This window comes from Tinamus guttatus, unplaced genomic scaffold (genome assembly GCF_059628265.1).
Source record: "Tinamus guttatus ecotype Peru unplaced genomic scaffold, ASM5962826v1 Tinamus_guttatus_pri_ptg000556l, whole genome shotgun sequence".
In the NCBI taxonomy this organism is placed as follows: Eukaryota; Metazoa; Chordata; class Aves; order Tinamiformes; family Tinamidae; genus Tinamus; species Tinamus guttatus.
This window is the reverse complement of record NW_028289090.1, coordinates 287,501-306,953: the sequence shown is the minus strand read 5'-3', so window position 1 is coordinate 306,953 and position 19,453 is coordinate 287,501. Positions and strand designations below refer to the sequence as shown.

Below are 19,453 nucleotides of genomic sequence, written 5' to 3'. Positions count from 1 at the left end.
ATTGCTAGGTCCCGACCGCATAGGCTCTTCTCAGTTCTGCAAAGTTGTTTACCTGAAGCGGCTAGCTCCTCATTCCCAGCCGGCCAAGGACAATTCGCTAACACTCCCCTGTACATTATCAGCAAGGCGCAGGTGGTGCAGATCCTCAGCACAGCATTTCTCTACAATTTCCCCTTTTTTCTTTTGCACCAATCAAGCCTTGCTGGTGAGCGAAAATATCATACGCCTAATACATGCAAAAGCACAGCTAAAGATACAAAGCATAAACAATAAGACAACTAGTAACATTAGCCCCGATTTTACTAATGCATGCACCCATCCCCAAGTCCATGTTGGTCTGCAAAGTCTTCCCAGCCGAAGAGTCCAGCGTCATGCTGTGCAGCGTCCGTCATTTATTGATCTGCTGATGGACAGTTCAAGGACTCTCGATCATTTCAAGGCCGGGGTTGTGCAGACCGCCTGGAGCCGTGAAGTGTCCTCGATCTTCAAGCCATTCCTCTATAAGCCCTCCTTTTTTCTTTTGCAATGGCCAGGCTTTATTAGTAAGGGAGGATAGCATTCGCCTTAAGCATGCGAAGGCACAGCTGAATAAGCATAGGACAAAAGGTGTAGAGAAATGCTGTGCTGAGTATCTGCACCACCTGCGCCTTGCTGATAATGTAGAGGGGAGTGTTAGCGAATTGTCCTTGGCCGGCGGGGAATGAGAAGCTAGCCGCTTCAGGTAAACAACTTTGCAGAACTGAGAAGAGCCTATGCGGTCGGGACCTAGCAACCCTCCTAGCAACCAATCATAACGAGCCCGGAAATCCCTCAGATGCTTGTAGGTATAAATATACGCGCACTTCGGCTAATAAACGGAGCAAGACCTAACCTCATATTGAGTCCGTGTTTTGTAATCTGGCTTGGCTCCCGGAAGGCCTGCGCAGTTATCCTGTGCTGATCCCAACATCTGGCGCCCGAACAGGGACCTGGCACAACGGTGCGGGTATTCGTCCGACCTGGCACAACGGTGCGGGAATGCTCGGCCTCGGAACATCGCCTTGGGATGGTGAAGGGAGGCTGGGGAGCCAAGAGGCGGCGGTGAGTGCATGCTAGCTGCACGCCGGGACCGGGCGCAAAGGCGTAGGTCCAGGGGTGCACAAAGGGGGCCCCTCCGTGAAGACCGCCTTAACTATGGAAAGGGAGGCAACAATGCAGCTGCTATTGCAAATGCTCGCTAAGCAAGAGGCGGCTGTGAGTACGAAGAAACTCTATGAGTTGTTAAAATGGGCACAAGGGAACGGAGATCTGCAAGCTCCAGAACTTAGGTTTAGTGCCACCGAGTGGCGGGAGATAGGGGACTCTCTGTGACGCCACCATTGAGGGTAGTAAAATGGCTAAGGACTTGGGTTGTACATGGCGAGAAGTAATGATAGCAAAGGTCCTCCTCACTCCCGCGCAATATCTGCTATGGGAAAGGGAGTGGGAGAAAAAAATCCAAAAGGTGGTGAACGCACATAACATCTCGGGAGATCCGTTGTATGGTGTGACTGTGCAGATGCTTATGGGACGGGGTCTTTATGGTGACCCCGTGGCTCAGCTAACGTACTTGATGCCCATGTATAATGCTTCGTGGAAGCAGGAGCTGTTTTTAGTGCCGTCAGAATGAAAGGCCCCATCATTTACGATGGTGAAGCAGGGATTGTGGAAGTCATAGAATCATAGAATGCTTAGGGTTGGAAGGGACCTCTAGAGATCATCTAGTCCAACCCCCCTGCACACACAGGGTCACCTAGGGCATGTGGCACAGGACTGCATCCAAGCGGGTTTTGAAGATCTCCAGAGAAGGAGACTTCACAACCTCTCTGGGCAGCCTGTTCCAGTGCTCTGGCACCCTCACTGTTAAGAAATTTTTCCTTAAGTTCCTGTGGAACTTTTGGTGCTTCAGTTTGTGGCCATTTCCTCTAGTTCTGTCAGTGGCCACCACTGAAAAGAGACCAGCACCATCCTCTGCACTCCCTCCCTTGAGGTACTTATAGACACTGATTAGATCCCCTCTCAGCCTTCTCTTCTCCAGGCTGAACAGGCCCAGCTCCCTCAGTCTCTCCTCGTAGGGCAGATGTTCCATGCCCCTGACCATCCTTGTGGCCCTGCACTGGACTCTCTCCAGCAGCTCCACATCCCTCTTATACTGTGGAGCCCAGAACTGGACACAATACTCCAGATGTGGCCTCACTAGGGCTGAGTAGAGGGGCAGGATTACCTCCCTCGATCTGCTGGAGGCACTCTTCTTAATGCACCCCAGGATCCCATTGGCCTTCTTGGCCACAAGAGCACACTGCTGCCTCATGGTCAACTTATCATCGACCATGACACCCAGGTCTTTCTCCGCAGAGCTGCTCTCCAGAAGGTCAGTCCCCAGCCTGTACTGGTGTCTGGGGTTATTCCTCCCCAGCTGCAGGACCTTGCACTTGGCCTTGTTGAATTGCATGAGGTTTTTCACCGCCCAGTTGTCCAGTCTGTCCAGGTCCCTCTGGATGGCAGCGCAGCCCTCTGGGGTATCGGCTACTCCTCCCAGTTTCGTGTCATCAGCAAACTTGCTGAGGGAGCACTCTGTGCCTTCATCCAGGTCATTGATGAATAAATTGAACAGGACTGGACCAAGGACTGACCCCTGGGGGACCCCGCTAGCTACAGGCCTCCAACTAGACTCTGCACCGCTGATCACCACTCTCTGGGCCCTGCCATCCAGCCAGTTCCTAATCCACCTCACTGTCCACTCATCTATCCCACACTTCCGGAGCTTTCTCAGGAGGATATTGTGAGGGACGGTGTCAAAAGCCTTGGTGAAGTCGAGATAGACGACATCCACCGCTCCCCCCTCGTCTATCCAACCGGTCATTTCATCATAGAAGGCTATCAGGTTAGTCAAGCAAGATTTCCCCTTGGTGAATCCATGCTGACTACTCTTGAGCACCTTCTTGTCCTCCATGTGCCTGGAGACAACGGCCAGCATGAGCCGTTCCATCACTTTTCCAGGGACGGAGGTGAGGCTCACTGGCCTGTAGTTGCCTGGGTCCTCCTTCTTGCCTTTTTTGAAGACTGGCGTGACATTGGCCTTCTTCTAGTCCTCCGGCACCTCCCCCGTTCTCCAGGATCTTTCAAAGATGATGGAGAGCGGCTTAGCTATGACCTCTGCCAGCTCACGCAGCACTCTGGGGTGCATCCCATCAGGGCCCATGGATTTGTGGGTATCGAGGTTCCTTAGGTGCTCTCTGACCCAATCTTCCTCTACCCAGGGCAGGTCTTCCTCTCCACCAACTTCTTCTCTTGTCCCTAGGGCCTGGGGCTCTAATGGGCTGCCCTTGGTAAACACCGAAGCAAAGAAGGCATTGAGCAACTCTGCTTTTTCTGTGTTATTTGTAACCAGGGTGCCCATCCCGTCTGCCAGCGGACCCACGTTTTCCCTGATTTTCCTTTTGCTGTTAATGTATTTAAAGAAATTTTTCTTGTTATTTTTAACGTCCCTTGCCAGATTGCGTTCCAACCGTGCCTTAGCTTTCCTTGTCGCATCTCTGCATTCCCTGACTACGTTCCTGTATTTCTCCCAGGGGGCCTGTCCTTTTTTCTACATTCTGTATACTGCTGCCTTCTGCTTGAGCATTGCCACAAGCTCCCTGCTCATCCACGCAGGTCTCCTGCCCCCTCTGCCTGTCTTCCTACACACAGGGATGCACTGTTGCTGGGCGTGGAGGAAGTGCCGCTTGAAAACTAACCAGCTCTCTTGGGCCCCCCTGCCTTCTAGAGCTCTAGCCCATGGGATTCTTCCGAGTAGGTCTCTGAAGAGGCTAAAGTTGGCCCTCCTGAAGTCCATGGTTGCAAGGCTACTTACAGCCCTGCCTCCTCCTCGTTGAATCCTGAACTCCACCAACTCATGGTCACTGCAGCCAAGGCTACCCCCCACCTTAACATCTCCTACTAGGCCCTCCCTATTTGATAGCACGAGGAGGATAGTCCTATGGAAATTTGGTGAATAGGCTCGTGCAATCCCTGGAGCAAGCTACTAATGAACAGACCCTCTGCAAGCTTTCGATTTGGTGCAGAGAGAATGGGTTCAAAGCCGAGCCCCACCTAGTATTCGAATCCGATGGATAGCCAAAGGAAAGTGGCAGTCGGAGCCACATCCGCCTTTGTGAGCACTTCAGGACCGGGACTGCCACGCCACCGAAAACCGCTGGTGTTTGGAGATCCATCGCCAACTCCCTGCCCGCATCCTCGCCTATGCCTGCGGTGCCCACACCGTCTGTGCCCCCGCTTCCGGACCCCCTCCGTCGCACCTGAAGAACGGCCCGGCTGGGTCCAGGACGTGTTAGATCACCTTGAAGAAAAAAGGAGAAGGGGGGCCGGGGAAGAGAAGGCGAATGGGATCAAGGAGACTTACGTTGCTGAGGGCTTGATAACAGCCAGGGAGGAGGTGCAGGGGAATTTTATCTGTCTTTTAAAGTGGGGGTTGAAGAACTGTGATGCTTTAAGTGAGGACAGAAACTGTTATTAGGGCTATTATTTCTATTTATTTGCTATGTTCATCTCTATTATGTGTTGTATCCTTTGTATATTGATGCTGACACGAGGTATGGTTGAAAGGTGGAAATTTGTATGATCCGTAGAGTCATAAAACTGTTGTGCGAAATAGAATCCAAGATTTTGAGAAAGAAGATGTTTGCCTGCCCAGGCTGAGCGATAAGGAGCACGGAGGCAGCTACTCAGCCAGGCTCATAGCCGACCTCCTCCGAAAAGCAGTTGAGGGCGGCTGCTCAACCGGGCTTGTAGCCAACATAACTGCAAACATCCTCTAAATTAATTTGAAGGTCAAGCACCCGAGAGGGAGGAAGAAGATGAAGAAGGCAGGACCCTCAGACTGAGGGCTGGGACCCCTTACTGGTATGCGTGCCTGCGCACCCAGGAGGGAAGGTTATGTGACTGAAGGCGGAGTTTGTCCGCCCCCTGGTCTGCCTGCTGGCACGTACAGGCCCTACGTGGCAGGATGCACTGGGCATAAACAGACAGTGCAGAAAGAAAGGGGGGGTGAGACTCCTAACACTGAGACCCACGTTGTCTCTGCAGGGACGCCGGCCGAGTTAGGAGCCTGCCAGCAACCCTCTAATCTGCCAACTTGAGAGAATGTTCAGTCTCAGTGTCCTGCCGATGACCAGTGGAACTCACTAGTGGAGTGCACAGCTACGTGAGGTCGTGCCACTGGATAGAAATTGTGTTTGTGCTGTTTGTGTCTGTGGTCTTTAGATCTTTATTGTGTAATATATATCAGCAGAGAGGGCTGAATAAGCACAACAAGAAAGTGCAGAATTCGAAAGCGGGAAAGCCAGGAATAACTCAGACCTTGGCTGGAAGCAAACTCGCATACATCAGATGTAGCAGGCAAGCATCTGGTACCCTAGCTGTGGAAAGTGTGAGCCTGCAGAAGAACAACATGGGAGGAAGAAGTGTTAATGTTATTATTAACTGTATTTTGTGGCTTTTTAGGAGGTAATGCTGCTTTTAACGCTGTTATAGAAGCTGATGCTACTTTTAACACTAATGGATACGTTATGCATTCGGGCAATCTTACCCTCTACCTCCAGGGATATTAAATTGATACTAACCATAGCTGCGGCTACGCCCCCAGCGCCATGAACTCCTGACTCACTGTATCGTAATGGCCAGCGCTTAAGCCAGATATGGCTGGAGAGGATAGTGATGTCAGCGCCTGTATCAAGAAGCACTTGAAAGGCAATCTGCTCTTGTCTATGCCTCATGGTGACCTGGTGAACAGGTCATCTTCCCATATTTAGGGTTAGAGAAACCACATCTCCTGTCGACCCAAATCCCGCATCCCCTCAGGACGGGAACGTAGGCAGAGGGGAGGCAGTCATTTGCGCGACTATATTAGCGAGGGGGACCAACTGTGCTATGCAGCTTCCTTTTGGGATATAGATGTGTGGATACAAAGTGTAGGCAACGATCTGCACTTGGCCTGTAAAATCGACATCTACGACCCCAGGCATTACCAGAATGCCTTTAAGGTCAGAGGACGAGCGTCCTATCAACAGAGCTCCATACTGCTGTAGCGATTCATGTAGAGGGCCAAACATTGTAGTTGGTATTCTCGCGGGCCTCTGATCGACTAAAGTCACGTCTATAGCTGTTGCCAGGTCGAGTCCCAGGCTCCCCCTTGTGGCTGGCTGGCCGATCTCTGCTGACGAGCCGCCATTGTTGTCTGTGCATGGCCGCTCTTCGCGCTCTGCTTCCCGTTTCCCGAATTCCGGCAAGCAAGGGTGGAATGTCTACCGGAGTTGCACCGATCACACCATACTGTGGCAGTACAGGTGCGGCGCATATGACCTGGCTTCCCGCATCGAAAACAGATGACTGCACCTACACCCTCCCTAGCACTTCTTTCCCCTTTTGCAAGTGGTTTTAACGTGGCGGCCAATACTTGAGTCTGAGCGGCTACCGTGCCTTGCAGTGCTTCCACTTGCGTGGATACTACTCCTTTAACAGCTTCAGCTACATAGGCTGCTCCCTGCCCCGCCTCAGAGTGAGTTACGCGTTCCAGCATCTCCTCAGTCAGGGCATTTATGGGGAGCGTGGCTAAGATGCCCCTAACTTTACTATTATCATTTTCATAGGCCAGCATTCGTAACATTTGTTTTTGCAAGTCCTCCGACAGATCAATGGCCTGATCTAAGGACTGGATGAGCCTGTTCACAAAGTTACCGTAAGATTCCTGCAACCCCTGCTTCACTGTAGTGAAGGGTGGGGCCTTCCGCTCAGAGGGTACTAAGAACAGTGCCTGTTTAGCAGCCTCTGCGGCTGCATCATGTATGGCCATTGGGAAAGTCAATTGCGTTGCCTCGGCCCGTAAGCATATCGAGCTGAACTCCATGTAGGGGGTCCCCCATGGCGCGGGGCATTGATACCACCTTTTGCACCTGTCTTTCCCATTCCTTCTCCCAAAGCAAATACTGTGCAGGCGTGAGGAGGACCTTTGCTATAGCCACACAGTCACTCGGTGTAATTACCTCTGAGCCAAACAAGTAAGTAATCAGGTGTTTGGTTGGCTCTGAGTGGAGTCCGTACTCGGTGACCGTATTCCAGACTTGTTGTATCAATTTCCACTCAAACGGTTTCTACTTGGCCCCCGCCGCCCGTTCCCCATGGGGACAACAGTTACTGGGCAGGCGAGTGCTGATGCCGCCTCCCACTGCCCCTCCAGGATAGCGTCCCGTATGACCCCGGACCATCGACTTTGCGGTTCTGCCGGGCGCACAATGACCCCACCGCTGGTTGTGATCTGGGCATCTCCCACCGAAATGGCGCCGGCGGGAGGCATTCTTCCTATTTCAAGCTGCTGTAGTTCCCGTTGCGCATTCTTCAGCAGGCAGCCTGACGGTCGCGGCCCTTTTGACCTGGCTGCCAGGTCAGGGCAACTTGCCCTGGTGTTGCCGCTATCGGCATCATCTGAATCAGAGTCATCGGACTTATACCAGGAGTCGGTGCGGAGATGGCTGCTGGGGTCCTCCACGACCTGTCCACCTTTTACGGGTGTCAGTGCACCCATGCCACTGCCCATACCTGCTCCTGCTGCTACCTCAGCCGCTGAGGCTTTGATAGGAGCAGTTAGCCCCTTTGCCGTGCCCGCTGACTCATTATCAAATATTCGGGTAGAGTCAGGGAGAGGGGGTTCAGTGCCCAGCAGTTCCGTGGCAGCCATGGCTATCTTTTTCTCTGCTATCATTTGTCTCATATGCTTCATAACCTCACGCCACGTGCACCCCAAGTCCTTGGCGGTTTTACTCCCCTCGATAGTGGAGTCCCAAAGGGAGTCCCCTATCTATCTCCTGCCATTCTGCAACACTAAACATAAGTTCCGGACTTTGTAAATGTCCCTTCTCTCGTGCCCATTTACACAGCTCATAGAGCTTCTTCGTACTCAGGCTGGCCTCTCGCTTAGCGAGAATTTGTCCCAGCAAAGTGAGTGCCGCTTCCCTATCCATTCTCGAAAGCGGTCTTATCGGTGCAGGTCCGTGCCTTTTTTTTCTTTGGGCCGGGTCCAGCTTATCTGCTACCTCAGACACCTGCTTGCTTCTGACTTCCACCCCTCCGTCTGCCTCCTGAACCAGCATCTTCGGGATGCAGATTTGAGGGGATTTTCCGCATTTAAGCGATCCGCATTTAAGGGAGTTCCAGCTTACCCGATAGAGTTCCCCGTCCGCATTTAAGCGATAGTCCCAAGGTCCCTGTTTGGGCACCAAATGTAGGAAGTCAGCCAGAGTCAAGACGTACACTCAATATGAGTTAAGAATCTTGCTCGTTTATTAGCCGAAGTGCGTGTATATTTATACCTACAAGCATCTGAGGGATTTCCAGGCTAGTTATGATTGGTTGCTAGGAGGGTTGCTAGGTCCCAACCACATAGGCTCTTCTCAGTTCTGCAAAGTTGTTTACCCGAAGCGGCTAACTTCTCATTCCCAGCTGGCCAAGGACAATTCGCTAACACTCCCCTGTACATTATCAGCAAGGTGTAGGTGGTGCAGATCCTCAGCACAGCATTTCTCTACAACAAACCATCCACCAGCATGGTCACCCATGATGCCAACCACCAGGGAGGACCTGAATCATCTTAATGCAGCTCAAGCTTGGTGAGAATAATCTGGGAAAAACTATACTAGAGGAGTAGCCGATAAGGACAAGGAAAGAGTGAGAACAGTCATAGAATTGTTGGAAAAGACCTTGAAGATCATCAAGTTCAACCATAAGCCCTTCAACACCATACCCATTAAACCATGTCCCTAAGTGCCTCATCTACATGTTTCTTGAACACTGCCAGGGACAGACATTCCACCACTTCCTTGGGCAGCCTGTTCCAATGCTTGACTACTCTTTCTGTGTAGGAATTTTTCCTAATATCTAACCTGAACCTCCCCTGGTGGAACTTGAGGCTATTTCCTCTTGTGCTATCAGTAGTTATTCTGGAGAAGAGATCGACCCCTGCCTCACTACAACCTCCTTTAAGGTAGTTGTAGAGAGTGATAAGGTCTCCCCCGAGCCTCCTCTTCTCCAGGCTAAATAACCTCAGCTCCCTCAGCTGCTTCTCCTAAGGTCTGTGCTCTAGCCCCTTCACCAGCTTTGTTGCCCTTCTTTGGACATGCTCCAGCACCTCTATGTCCTTCTTGTAGTGAGGGGCGCAAAACTGAACTCTAGTCATTGTACTGTGCATCCATGGCTTAACTGTAGAGCTCCGATATGTATATATATATTTTACTTCTGCTATTTCTAGCTTTTCTAAGCTTTTAGCTTTGTTATACTTGTAGATTGCCTTGTTTTGTGTCAAATGTTGTCTAGCATCTGTCCTACGTGTAGAACTGCTTAGCTCTAAAAAGTTTTTATGCTTGACAAATGATTCTCTAGTTCAGTGCAGCTAACCCCAGAATCTGAAAGAATCCCGGATGCCTCTCTAGTATTACGTCACATATTTGGTGTTAGAAGTGGGATTCTAGTACGTTAGTCATACTGTCCTGCCAAGATCATAATGTCCAAGAAGCCTGGAAATGGCTTGCCGAGTGCTTTCAAACAGGGGTGGAAAAACCCAAAGTGAGACTTAGCATGGGTGGACAACCATTGTAGAGATCTGGATACGATTTGCAATGAGCACAATAAGTGGAGGAATATGAATAAGTTAAAGAAAGGAAAAAGAAAAGATGCCATATGCTGGCTGCAAGTTAGCTGCCTTAGAGCAGCTCTGGAAATATTAAAGGAGCCTGACAATCTCCTAGAAAATGCCCATAGTGATAGGAGGGAAGCCGAAATGGAGAAAATCGTTTAGGAAAACAAGTCAGCTGAGCAGGAATACCACAATAATTATTTAGAAAGGAAATTGCAGCCTTTAATCATCTCAGCAGCAAACAATGAATGTGAGAAATTGCTGAAGACAAATAGCATAGACCCACTCAAATTTTACAATGATATGTATGATTCAGATGAGGATGAGGTTATTTGGGAAGAGCAAGATGCTGACTCCCTACCTTCAGGATGTGATGATGAGGGATATGATTCACCCCTTTCTGCATGCATGGTTAGAAAAGCCAAACAACCCAGAGCACTGGCAAAAAGAGGCCAGGCTCCTGGCCCCTCCATTACTACCTGAGCTCATACTGGGATGGAATTATGTAGCTTAAATTAGCTTAAAACCAGGAGAGGCTCCACTGGATTGGTTAGCTCGAATGTGGGAAATGGGAGCTGCCCAAGTGCAAATAATGGCAGAGTCAAACATATTGCAACTGGGACCAGGAATTTGCCTTCCTAATAGCCCTGGAAGGGTGACCCAACTTTGGACTAGTCTAGTCTGGTGGGCCTACATTGTTCACACTTCAGAGAGGGAAGTCAAAAAGGTATTTATCTGAGGTGACTCAAGGTCCCTACAGAATGTTATATTAAAAGCTGCTGTTGCAGTAACCACTACCACTTCCATCACAGGTCCTCGCTAACAAGCGAAGCCCATGAGCAGAGGTGTATACCCCTCTGAGCCTCCAACCATTAGTCAAGGGTGCAAAATTCGACCTTAAGCCCCTAACTCTGACCATTCAAGCTGGAAGAGTGGGAAGCAATATCTTCGGTGTGGTCTTAGACCGCTTGATGGCAGACTTACCCTTGTACCATCACCTTAAGGCACAACATGTAGCAGGCAATGTGGCTAAAAAGACAGGTCTGCCACAATAAGGAGTCAGTAAACCCATCCATCTGTGCAATAAGGGAGTTACCAATGGCGACAGAAAAATCCTGTAGAGATTATGCCTAGATAAGGGCTTGAAAACAGAACAAATAAAAGGGTTGCCCACTGCAGTTCTCCATCGGTTAGCCAGGAACCCTGCCCTTACACCACATGAAAATCCTAGTGGAAAAGGATCTGGTAATCACAGAATCACAGAATGGTTCAGTTTGGAAGGGACCTCTAGAGATCATCTAGTCCAACCCCCCTGCTCAAACAGGGACACCAAGAGCACGCGGCACAGAGTCACATCCAGGTGGGTTTTGAAGATGTCCAGAGAAGGAGACTCCATGACCTCTCTGGGCAACCCGTTCCAGGGCTCCGTCACCCTCACAGTCAAGAATTTCTTCCTCATAGGGAGATGAAACTTCCTGTGTTTCAATTTGTACCCACTGCCCCTTGTCCTGTCGCTGTCCACCACTGAGAAGAGTTTGACCCCATCCTCTTTACATTCTCCCCTCGGGTACTTGTGCATGTTGATCAAATCTCCTCTCAATCTTCTCTTCTCCAGGCTAAACAGGCCCAGCTCGCTTAGTCTTTCCTCATGAGAGATATGCTCCAGTCCCTTAATCATTTTTGTCACTCTACACTGGACCCTCTCCAGCGTAGAGAGAGAGTGTTCCATGTACCTCTTGTCCTGGGGAGCCCGGAATTGCACACAATACTCCAGGTGAGGCCTCACTAGAGCTGAGTAGAGGGGGAGGATCACCTCCCTCGACGTGCTGGCAACACTCCTCCTGATGCAGGCCAGGATCCCATTGGCCTTCTTGACCACGAGGGCACATTGCTGACTCATGGTTAATTTGTTGTCAACCAGGACTCCCAAATCCCTCTCCACAGAGCTGCTTTCCAGCAAGTCAACCCCTAATCTGTCCTGGTGCCTGGGGTTGTTCCTCCCCAGCTGCAGGACCCTGCACTTGTCCTTGTTGAACCTCATGAGGTTCCTCTCTGCCCAACTCTCCAACCTGTCTTGATCCCTCTGAATGGCATCACAGCCCTCTGGAGTGTCGGCCACACCACCCAGTTTTATACTAGCCGCTAACTTGCTGAGGGTGCACTCTGTCCCCTCATCCAAGGCATTGATGAACAAGTTGAACAGCACTGGGCCCAGTACTGACCCCTGCAGGATACCACTGGCCACAGGCCTCTAACTAGACTCGTCCCCATTTATCACCACCCTGTGAGCATTGCTATCCAGCCAGGTCTCAATCCACGCCACTCTACACGCATCTAACTCACACTTCCAGAGCTTTCCTATGAGGATGTTATGGGAGATGGTGTCAAAAGCCTTGATGATGTCAAGGTAGACAATATCGACGGCTCTCCCCTCATTTATCCATCCAGTCATTCCATCATAGCAAGCTATCAGGTTGGTCAAACACAAAGTCCCCTTGGTGAACCCATGCTGACTACTCCTGACCACCACCTTTTCCTTGACATGCCTGGAGATGGTCTCTAGGATGAGCTGCTCCATCACCTTTCCAGGGATGGAGGTGAGGCTCACTGGTCTGTAGTTTCCTGGGTGCTTCTCCTTGCCTTTTTTGAAGACTGGAGTGACGCTGGCTTTCTTCCAGTCCTCAGGCACATTTCCTGTTCTCCATGACCTTTCAAAGATGATAGAACATGGCTTAGTGTGAGGCCTGAGAACTGGTCGAATGGTCTTCAGCTTGTCTGAGAGCTAGGATCTTCTCAAGTTACCGTGTCCTTGAACAAGATTGAAAAAACCCAGACTGCAGCAAGTAAACAACTTAAAGGAAGCGAAGACGTGGAATTTGTCAACAAAGAGGAACTAAGTGGAACAGCCAATCAGTCTGAAGTACTGTACCTGCTTGATCAAAAAAAGCTTACGTATAGCACGCATCCCTGTCCGTCCTGACAATTGGTGACCCCGATGTGATCTTGTAAATATTGTAAATACAGGCCAAGGGGAGTTTGGCGGGGGTGGAGCTCGGTAGCTGAGTGTCGGCGAGGAGAGCCAAAGGATTCCGGCGGGAAGTGCTGAAGAACCCCGAGGGAGTCGCAGCTGGACTGTGACTAGGTGAGCTACCGGGGACTATAAAAGGTGGGAGCAAACCCATCTATGGAGGAAAAGGCTATAGCGAACATTTGGGATCACATGTTGCCGAAAAGAGGGATTAAATATGATAAAACTGCTTTAAGAACATTATTACTGTGGTGCAAAGGGAAAGGCTTGTGTGGGGACACGCAGGCTGCTTTCGATCCGAAAGAATGGGAGACTGCAGGCAAAGTGCTTTTTGACTCTGCCTCTAAGGGCGATTTAACGGCCACTGGGGCGCTGACCACCTGGCGCTTGCTGGTAGACACTCTCGAACATTTTAAGGCTGTACGAGAGGCACAAGCGGCTGCGGACGAGGCCACACGGCCTGCGGCTCCACCCCTGGTTGAACCCACTGCCCCTCCGGACCCTACAGAGGACCCTGGGGGAGGAACACCAGCGCCTTTACCACCATCCCTGACGTTACAGCCTGAGAAAGAGATGGGGGAGGATGTGCCCCCGTTGCCAGAAGATCCGGACTGGGACTTGCAGGGCGCGCGCCCCAAAGGCAGCAAGTCGCGGTCAGTGAGTGGGATGGTCACGTTCTCACCTGCTTCGGTCATCATCTCAGTCGGGGGAGATTGTGCGGTGGAGCAAGCTCAACAGGACGGACGGGAGAGAACGCCTTGCGCGCAACCGGTAACTTTAGAAGCTCTATCTACGGGCAGAGAAATCTGCAGGGTAGGAGCCAGGCTGTTGAGAACCGTGGGAGGGTCCATGACCAAAGAGCATGAAAGGGCACTGCAGGTTATGCAGCATATCCTGGATAAATCTGGTAGGGGTAAGGATATTCAGCCTGGGGATTTGATCCATCTTTTAAAATGGGGGTTGGAGAATTGTAATGCTTTAAGAGGGGACAGAAACTGTTATTAGGGCTATTATTTCTATTCGCTATGTTCATCTGTATTATGTGTTGTATATCTTGTATAATGATGCTGACACAAGGTATGGTTGAGACTGCTATGAAAACGTTATCTGTTTGGGTCCTTCGCTACAATAGATTGACCTCTACAGATCACAGGGTGGCATGTATAGGAGGTGGAAATTTGTATGATCTGTAGAGTCATAAAGCTATTGTGCAAAACAGAATGCAGACCTTGAGAAAGAAGATGTTTGCCTGCCTGGGCTGAGCGATAAGGAGCACGGAGGCGGCTGCTCAGCCAGGTTCACAGCCGACCTCCTCCAAAACCAGTTGGAGGCGGCTGATCGACCAGGCTCATAGCCAGCTTAATTGCAGATGTCTTCTAAACTAGTTCGAAGGTCAAGCATCCAAGAGGGAGGAAGAAGATGAAGAAGGCAGGACCCTCAGACTGAGGGCTGGGACCCCTTACTGGTATGCGTGCCTGCGCACCCAGGAGGGAAGGTTATGTGACTGAAGGCGGAGTTTGTCCGCCCCCTGGTCTGCCTGCTGGCACGTACTGACCCTACGTGGCAGGGTGCACCAGGCATAAAAAAACAGTGCGGAGAGAGGAGGGGCAAGACTCCTAACACCGAGGCCTATGTTGTCTCCGTGGGGGCGCCCGCCGAGTTAGGAGCCTGTCAGTAACCCTCTAATCCGCCAGCTCAAGAGAATGTTCAGTCTCAGTATCCTGCTGGCAAATATTACCTCAAGAGTAATTATCCATACTTTGCTTCTTTAATGTGCTTTCACCTGAATAAAGGCTTGCGTTAGCCACCTTGTTTTGCATGATTATTGCTGAATCTCGAGCCCATCCGTAACATAATTGGCAACGAGGATGGAATTTGGTAATTGAAACAGTGGAACTCACTAAGGCGAGTGCACAGCTACGTGAGGTCATGCCACTGGATAGAAACTGTGTTTGTGGTCTTTAGGTCTTTCCTGTGTAATATATATCAGCAGAGAGGGCTGAATAAGCACAGCAAGAAAGTGCAGAATTTGAAAGTGGGAAAGCCAGGAATAACTCAGAATGCGCCACCCCCCCTCCCTTTTCCTCACTCCCCCCACCAATGGAGGACTGGGAGCCATACTCTGACTTCTATCCTTGAAAAGAGATTATGAAAATACTTCAGCATAGGAAACAAGAATGAAGCGACAGCCAAGCTCCAGTGCAACTAGCACAGAAGGACCGGCAACGGTCCTCGCAAATTGTAAAAGCCTCAATTGCTACTGGAGCGGAGGCCTCCTTAATATATAGAAATCCCAAGAAATTTAAAAGGCAGTCTGTAATTATTACCGGTTTAGGGGGAAAACAAATTGAAGCTGTGAAAAGACAAATAGAAATGAAAATAGGGAACCTCCCAAAATGATTGTATTCAGTTATGATTATGCCTGTCCCTGAATATATAATTTGAATTGATATTTTAAAGGGACTGCCTTGAACCTTTCTGATGGTTTGTACCAATTTGGAAGAAAGAACTATATTAGTTCCGAGACAATTTTAGTCAGAAAAGTAAAAATGCCCCCTGTGCACATTCTTGTGACATTTCACAGAAAATTAAAGACCTAGTGGATGCAGGAGTTTTAAAACTGACTAAAACAGCTTGGAATAACCCTGTTTGACTCATCAAAAAGAGTGACAAGTCATGGAGAATGACTGTGGATTTCAGAGAATTAAATTCACACAACCCGCCTCTTAAAACAGCTGTACCAGATATAGTCACTTTGATAGAAAAAATCCAGAAGCATTCTGGAACTTGGTATGCCGTAACTGATTTGGCTAAAGCTTTCTTTACCAAACCCATTGCTGAGGAGCATTGGGATCAGTTTGCCTTTACTTCGCAGGGGCAACAATATACGTTCACCAGGTTGCCCCAGGGATGGTTGCACAATCCAACCATCTGTCATTGAAGAGGGGAACAAAATAACATATCCCTCGCTCTTAGTTGCACCCAGGCCCAGACATGGGCGCAGAGTGTCGTTGCAGGTATATTGAGAGACAGAGACAACGGAGACCTCCCCACTGAGATCCAAAAAATCATGGGGGACGCGGCCACGGAGAAAGAGCGACAAGTGTGGTGGAGACCTGTGAACTTCACCCACGACCAGTTCCTCAGCGCCGTCATCGCCTACATACTGACTATGGCAGATGTCACCATTGAGAAGGTTTACCCCATTGCAGCCCTGGGAATTAACACCAACTAATCTGTGCTCTACCCACCCCGCTCCGCCCCGACCACTGAATATGGACAAGAGTGATAACAAATGGCACTCGGTAGATCTAGAAGCCTGTATTTTAGAACGGGGTCTGGGGTTCATAGGCGAAGATGATGCCCTTAAGGTGAGCAATATTTCTTTTGATATCAAAGAGAGTGTGTGCCATTTTGGGATCAATCCACGGAGTAAGAATAAAACCACATTAGCTTATATAGGGAAAGGATGCGTGTGTTCTAGAACAACATGTAAATACATGCTAAGTAATGAAAGTTATAACTAGACTGTGTTTAATGACTCTAATACGTGTGCTCACAATGTAGTTGTTGTTAGAGGCTGTGATTTTTTGTATAAGTTATTCATTTTTAAGGCGAATCTCTGTGTGTGTGTGTGTGTGTGTGTGTGTGTGTGTGTGTGTGTGTTGCCATAATTGTACCTTGCTACTGCATGAGGAAAGTGAGACACTACCTTGATGACCAGCTGAAAAGTCTAAGTACCTCCTACCATAGTCAAGGGCAAGACTGGGTTGGCCTCTGTGTTTGCCACCAAGAAGAACCTCGAGCTCTGCTGTTGGCTGCAACCCATTAGGCGTTGAGCGGTGGGGACACATGGCATGCCAGACCTTGATGTGAGTGATGGCCACCTCTCTCTCTGAAGGCCATCTAGGAGGCGAGTGTAGACCAAGTAGCCTGCTGCTGCTGCTATAAGTGACAGCTAGCGTAATTAACTTGTGACTAAGTACACAGAACTTGCCTGTAAATTGCTTATGCTAACTTGCACGTAGGCCTGCTGGACTGCTTACGCCACCCTGCACAGTAGGTCGACTTACCATTTTATAGACCCAAAAAAAAAAAAAAAAAAAAAAGGAGAGAGGTGCAAGAACATCATTGATCAAAGGCATTGGCTCCAGGGATCGCTGCCACACAAGCATTGACCACACTATGCAGACTGGGATGCTGGCTAGCAAAATCCAACACTGCTACAACGACAGCTTTGCCATCATTGTTGGTAGATATAGACTCAGCATGGCACACAACCTTGCTGCGACAGATATGCTTCTCCTCATTCATGGTCACAGGTGTGAGGTGGCAGGGGGCATGTGCTACATGACTATAAGCGACCACGCCATGTCTATGCAAGCCCGGATCTGGACGTTACAGGATCTGACTCATCAATTGAGAGTGGATGATTTTTGGAATCCATTCGGACAATGGACGTGGGGTTGGCCATGGCTACAGAAACTATTAGCACTGTTATTCCTATTCGCGATATTCCTCTGTATTTTATGCTGTATTCCTTGCATAATGAGGCGTGGTTGAGACTGCTATGAAAACGTTATCTGTTTGGGTGCTTGGCTACGATAGATTGACCTCTACAGATCACGGGGTGGCATGTACTGGTGATGGAAATTTCTATGATCTGTAGAGTCATAAAAATCTCCCATGGGAAGCACAGGTCAGACCTTGAGAAAGATGTTTTCCTTCCTGGGCTGAGTGATAGGAAGCACGGAGGCAGCTGCTCAGCCCGGTTCACAGGCAGCCCCCTCCAAAAACCTGTTGAAGCTGGCCGCTTGACTGGGTTTGTAGCCACCTTAACCGCAGACATCCTCCAAACTAACTTTGGAGGTTGGACACCCGGGAAGGAGGAAGAAGATGAGGAAGGCAGGACCCTCGAATTAAAGGCTGGGACCCCCGAGTAGTATGCGCGCCTGTGCACCCTGGGGGGAGAGTTGCGCAACTGAAGGCAGAGTTTGTCCGCCCCTCTGGCCTGCCTCCTGGGTCGGACTGACCCTTCGTGCCAGGATGCACCGGGCATAGAGAGGACAATGAGGAGAGAGTCAGGGGGAGAAACTCCTAACCCTGAGGACTATGCTGTCTCCGCAGGAGCCTGTTAGCAACTCTCTCTGGTCTGCCAGCTCGAGAGGATGTTCGGGTCCAGTATCCTGCCGGCAGGTATCACCTCGTGAGTAGTTATCCATACTTTGCTTCTTATATGTGCTTTCACCTGAATAAATGCTTGATGTAGTCACCTCGTTCTGCGTGATTATTGCCGAATCCCGAGCCCATCCGGAACATCTCCTTAGTTACACTGGTACCAGCGGCTAGTACAAGTGTGGGATGGGAGGTGACCTATCATTTAGTTTTTTGAGCAATTTTCTCCCTAATTGGTCTGGGACAATGGAGGGTAAAGTCATTGGTCTTGGGCACTAAATTCTGTGCTACCACCTATTTTCTTCAGGATTTGGCCATAATCATCAAGCTTACCTTGAAGGGAACAGCTCCGGAGTGAAAGCTCATGCCAGGCAACCTTTCCCAGAGGACTTAAATTGGTGGCAAAAGCCGCAAAGTGAAGGGACAAGAGAAAGGATAAGCATGGGGAGAACAAAGGAGCCTCAGCCTCAGGTGGGTCTGACGCTCACCTGGCGTGAGCAGAGAGCAGGAGCAGGCAGTCCAATCCCTATATGTACAAGAGCAGCCTCCAGGGAGCATGAGTGAGCAGGAGTGCGGCAGTCAGGATGTGGCACAGCAGGGCGCGCAAGCAGAGTGCACAGGCTGGGCACTCTCAGGAGATCCCAATCATGGCAAATACTCTGTGAAAGGTCATGTCCGCACTTGCCAGAAAGGAGGTGGGAACCCAAATAACCCAAATGGGCCTTCAAAAAAAAGCATGTAGCAGTCCAGATGTCAGACTGCAGGAAGTGCTGAAGCTTCGCACCTCCTTTGGACAGCTGCAGGGATAGCATTTGCGTGAGATGTGAGCAGGTGGAAGATCTGCTCAGTATGGTAACTGAGCTATGAGAAGCGGTGGAAAAAATGAGGAGTATCTGGGGTTCAGAGAGGGAGATAGACGGGTGGTTCCAGGCTCTGACCTCTGCAAAACATGAGCAGACACCAGGAATTCCCCAACAAGGGAATGCAGTATCTATCCTCCAGCCGACACAAGGCAGAAGATGCCAACATGAGAATAAATGCAAAATAGTCCAGCCCTATTTTGTAGCGTGGTGTGGCGAACCGAATCTACATCAACTAGTAAGCCCGCTAAAGCAAGCGTTGTTGCGTTTGTCTGTTTAGCAAGACAACATCCTACTTTTGCAAGCTTTTTATGAGCAGCAGCCATGAGCAGCAGCCGTACAGTTGCTTTTTCTCCTTGTTTGCTGAAGAACACCTGCACTGTCGTCCTTGAGGATGGTTACCTAATAATGAGGCATCCTGTACTGCTGTCCTTGAAGCAGGACTCCACATCTCCCCCTTCTTTATTTAACTACTGTACTGCCATAGCTAGTTTTACATGATCGATCAATCAATCATTGAACACATAACAAGAAGCAAAGCAGACACACTAGCAATAAACAAAATACGGTTAGTTCAATAATTAGAAACCTTACAACTTGCGTTAACATGGCTAAGCAAAAGGTCATTTAGTCGGTCGTGTCCACTCCCACGGCTGCTTGGTTATCAGGCCTTGCTCGCTGGACCAGGGC

General features: G+C 49.8%; 1 protein-coding gene across 1 annotated transcript; it reads right to left on the bottom strand.

Annotated features, from left to right (window-relative positions):
* Positions 1-5,650: 5,650 nt before the first annotated feature.
* On the bottom strand, positions 5,651-7,609 carry LOC148592559 (endogenous retrovirus group K member 8 Gag polyprotein-like). Its single transcript, XM_088534414.1, is given in 4 exon segments — positions 5,651-5,743; positions 6,584-6,887; positions 6,889-7,166; positions 7,202-7,609. Coding segments are annotated over 4 exon segments (1,083 nt in total).
* Between the last annotated feature and the right edge of the window lie 11,844 nt (positions 7,610-19,453).